The 3,881-nt window shown below is 42.7% G+C and overlaps 1 protein-coding gene across 1 annotated transcript; it reads left to right on the forward strand.

Moving 5' to 3' along the window:
- Window positions 1-283: 283 nt before the first annotated feature.
- Window positions 284-3,451, forward strand: NEHOM01_2457 (uncharacterized protein; the record flags this gene model as incomplete). Its single annotated transcript, XM_051491333.1, has 1 exon — window positions 284-3,451. The coding sequence occupies one exon, from the start codon at window positions 284-286 to the stop codon at window positions 3,449-3,451; it is 3,168 nt and encodes a 1,055-aa protein (XP_051347293.1).
- Between the last annotated feature and the right edge of the window lie 430 nt (window positions 3,452-3,881).

A 3,881-nucleotide genomic window follows, 5' to 3' on the forward strand; every position in this document is an offset into this window, starting at 1 on the left:
GTCTAAAAGTAGATATATCACGAGATTCTCATTAAGATGTGGGGGATGGCACGGACGCCACAGTTAGTATTGGACAGACTAAATTAGTGGTCGGATTGTGGTTTTGTAATATGAATGCTTATACATGGAAGAAACAAAGAACTGCCTGTTGTATTTGAGTTAAATTATATGGTTGTGGCTTGCTCACTGCTACTATACCACGGCTCTTTGCGCCATCTATGCTATAAATTGATTTCATTAGAGATCAAAATATAAGATAAGAAGGGCTATTTTTAAAATGCTTATGAGCAAACAGTTCTTCTACAAGAGACAGATAAGAATTATTGGCAGATGTGTAGATCTGGTGGTTTGTGCAACTCTAATGATGGGTGTATGGTGTGTGAATGCGGCTAATGACAGCCAGGCGTCTTGCCATGCAATGACAGGTACTCTGAAAGGCCTCTTCAAGCTTTATCCTTCGATGGAGATGAACAGAAAGGACCAGAGTTGCCTTTTGGATGATGAGATTGTTCAAGTCGCTGGGATGTATAATATAAACGCACCGGATCGATACATTAATGCCTCAAAACTACATGTGGATGCCACCGAGATGCATCTGGCTGCTCTTCAAAAGGTCTCTAAGATTACCGCCCGTGGAATTAAGTTGGCCGGTCCGTTGTGTAATCCGTTGGTCTTTGCTGTGCTGCTGAAGCAATTACTACTTGTTGCTGAGATAAATGAAGTATACTTCAATATTACAAACCCCCTGAGCATCAACTGCCTTTGTGACTCTATTGAAATATCCCCAAATGACCAAACTCGTCTATTGGCTAAGCCGCCTGTTAAGATCTCCGTAGTGGATGACCAGATTGAGCTATGCTCTGTTCTAGCCAAAATCTACCAGTTTGCGCAGGTTCAATTCTTGGGGATCAGCACTAGCAATGAGAAGTTAGTCTGGGGTCGCCCTATCCACTGGGTCGATTGCTTTTCACTTGTGCTGACAACTGACTATCCCCGAAGCTGCGACATTGATGCCCTACTGTACGGATGTGCATCTTTCATCTGCAAAAGCTTCACTATCCAGAGCTATACTACACAAGGCCTACAAGCATCGGCTCAAGAAATAGACAAAATGATCAATGGCGGTATCTTCGGACATTTATTACAGACCAACAGAATATGTGAATTGGCCCTAGAGTACCTGTTTTTCCTCTATCTATGCATGGTTGTTGATCAAGGAACGACTATTCGCACTACTATGGATTTAATAATTCAGCATCCTCCCTTTGCAAACGACTTTGTCAGATCGCCCTACATTAAACGGGGTCTATTGCAGCTTACGGCGAACGATGCCCGTAGCAAGTTTACAGAAGACTATTTGAAAATGCGCCTCAGTGAATCCTGTATCGAAGTATCATCGGTCAAAATACTTGTTGAGCACGGCTTATATGATTTAAATTATATGGGAGAACCAGTCTCAGTTGATACCGACTGCTTAGAGGACTTCAGCAGTTGTATTAGGCCATTTGTGTCGGTGCTAAACTCTACGCCACCTTTGGTGGCTTTTGTAAACCATCCGCATCTATCGCTTTGCCAAGCCCTATATTGGGCGGCTGACCAACAAGGCACAGATACTCAAGAAGCACGGCTCATTGTCAGTGGCTACCTTTATAACTCGACTGAATCGTTTTGTACGAGCCAGCATGCATTAGAAAAGTATCTAATAACTCTGCCGACTATTCTGGGTGGTCTTCCTAAAGACCAGGCATATCCAGAATTGGCACTGGCTGCGCTGGTCGTGCAAATGTCAAATGTATACAAGACTCACCCCGTGCCGATACAATATGTTAATATCACATCTGTACGTATATCCACCTCAAATGGCCTTAAGACCTTGTTTTCCTTATTTGAGCACCTCCCAGACACGGCGGAGATCGTTATTGATAGCTGTTTTTGGCCCGCCCTGGATATAACACCCCCTGTTAGGATCAAGGCCCGCCTAGTTTGCTTTATAGACTGTAGTAGCACCATAGTTTGGCACTTTTTGAAATGTTGTGATTTGGTGAATGAAGATGTAGGAATCTACCTTAGTGGTGATTACGATTCGTGGGTTGCCACTGCTAGCAACAACCATGGGGTTCTAGACAGAGTTAAGAATCAAGTGTATTGGGAGTATTCTAACTATATCCAAAGCCAAAACTTCGCCCGGCAATGGCGGGATCTTAGTGACTCTACCGAACTTATTAGGCTGTGGATCAATACGAAACAAACAACGTTCCGTTTTTCCATAACATTCTTGGTTTCGTTCTTGCGTATGTGCGATGAGGCCCAAATGAGTGGTTTAGTGCCCAAAGTAGTAGATCACTTGCGGCCATTTATGCGGTTTTGCTTTCGCCGTCTAGAAGTTTACATCTCTGACTCCTTCAGTGAACTCTTAAATCAGGACCTCGCCCGACTTGTTGCAACCCCTAAAGAATGCATATCGCCCCCGCCAACGATCTCTTGTAAGTTGATGTGGGCGCCTTCCTTAAAATGGAATCCCAACGCGTCTAATGACCCTATTTCCCTCTCGATAGATGAATACTCGCCAAAATATCTGATCCCTTATTCCTTACTAACACAATTAGTAACGCCTATTTTACGCTGGCTTCGAACTCGTTTCCCGGGACTCAACTGGCTTGATGTTCGGTCGACTAAACACTTTAACCATGCTGATTTTATGGGACTGTTTGCTGTTACTAAGAATACTCTCATTATCAACCACCCATCTGAACATATCGGCAATGAAGGGCTCGGTATGGCTATGATTGCCGGCTCTCAGACAAGCATAACCATGTATGCCTGTAATTATAGCCTCGATTCTTGTCTAAACAACAAAACTTGGTCGGACTCTTTGTATCCCTATTGTCTCTCTCTATCCCTCTGTAATTTGATTCAAGCAAAGGACCTGCAAGCCATTGCTTGTCTGAATGCCCGGGATCGCCAAACAGTCCAGAAATTGAAAGACTTGTCTGAACATACTATATTATGGGGCCGCTGCTCAATTTGCAACAAGCCATATCAGCCTGCAACCCCAACCACAACAGCTAGTTTAAATGGACCTTGCGTGTTATTTGTTGCTATTGACCGTGCTATCTGCGCTCACTGCATCTTGGACTTCAAGCGCTTGCCAGGCATGCTCTATACGCAACCAATCACCAAGCATGACCTGGGCCAAAAGGAAGACGTTGCGGTTAAATATACTAGTTCTGCTAACCCTGCTACAATCACTGACACCTTTTCATTACCGCCAACTATGCCACTGGAGCATATATTCCTAATCAGCTCTCAGCACACCCTAAAGGAGATTATATTAGAGACCTATAACATGCTGCCCGTGGAAGAAGTTGAGAAGTTTAGTGGAAGAGAGCAGGACCCCCAAGTTATCGAGCTAACGCAAACTTTCCAAACAATATTGTCTTTGAACGCCTAGTTGCTCGGTTGTACTAATAATGAACCTATAGCGCACTTTGGATTGGAAAAGTATTGTTGCTACCATGTGTTCTATCTAACCTACTGTTTAAAATAAACCAGCTGTTTTGGATTATAGTGCCGTCTTTGTCTATTATATGTCTTGTCTCTGGTCTAATCTCATTTCTGGTCCAATGTTAATCTCAAAAGCACCTTTTTTGTTGATGGTTTATCGGCTGATCTAGTTTAGGCTTACATTACTGTTCACTGCCTTAATGTCTGAATGTTAAGTGTGTGTATAATGCTCAGCTTATCTTTCTTAATCAGTTCTTCATTTGATCAAGTTCAACTATATATTCAATTACTTTCCTATCTGGCTAATCTTGAAAATAAACTCAATAGTGTTCATTTTGAAATTTGGTTGAGTTCTTCTTGAGTTTTACTTTCACTTA

The sequence above is a fragment of the Nematocida homosporus genome, assembly GCF_024244095.1.
Source record: "Nematocida homosporus strain JUm1504 chromosome Unknown 4510, whole genome shotgun sequence".
NCBI lineage: Eukaryota > Fungi > Microsporidia > Nematocida > Nematocida homosporus.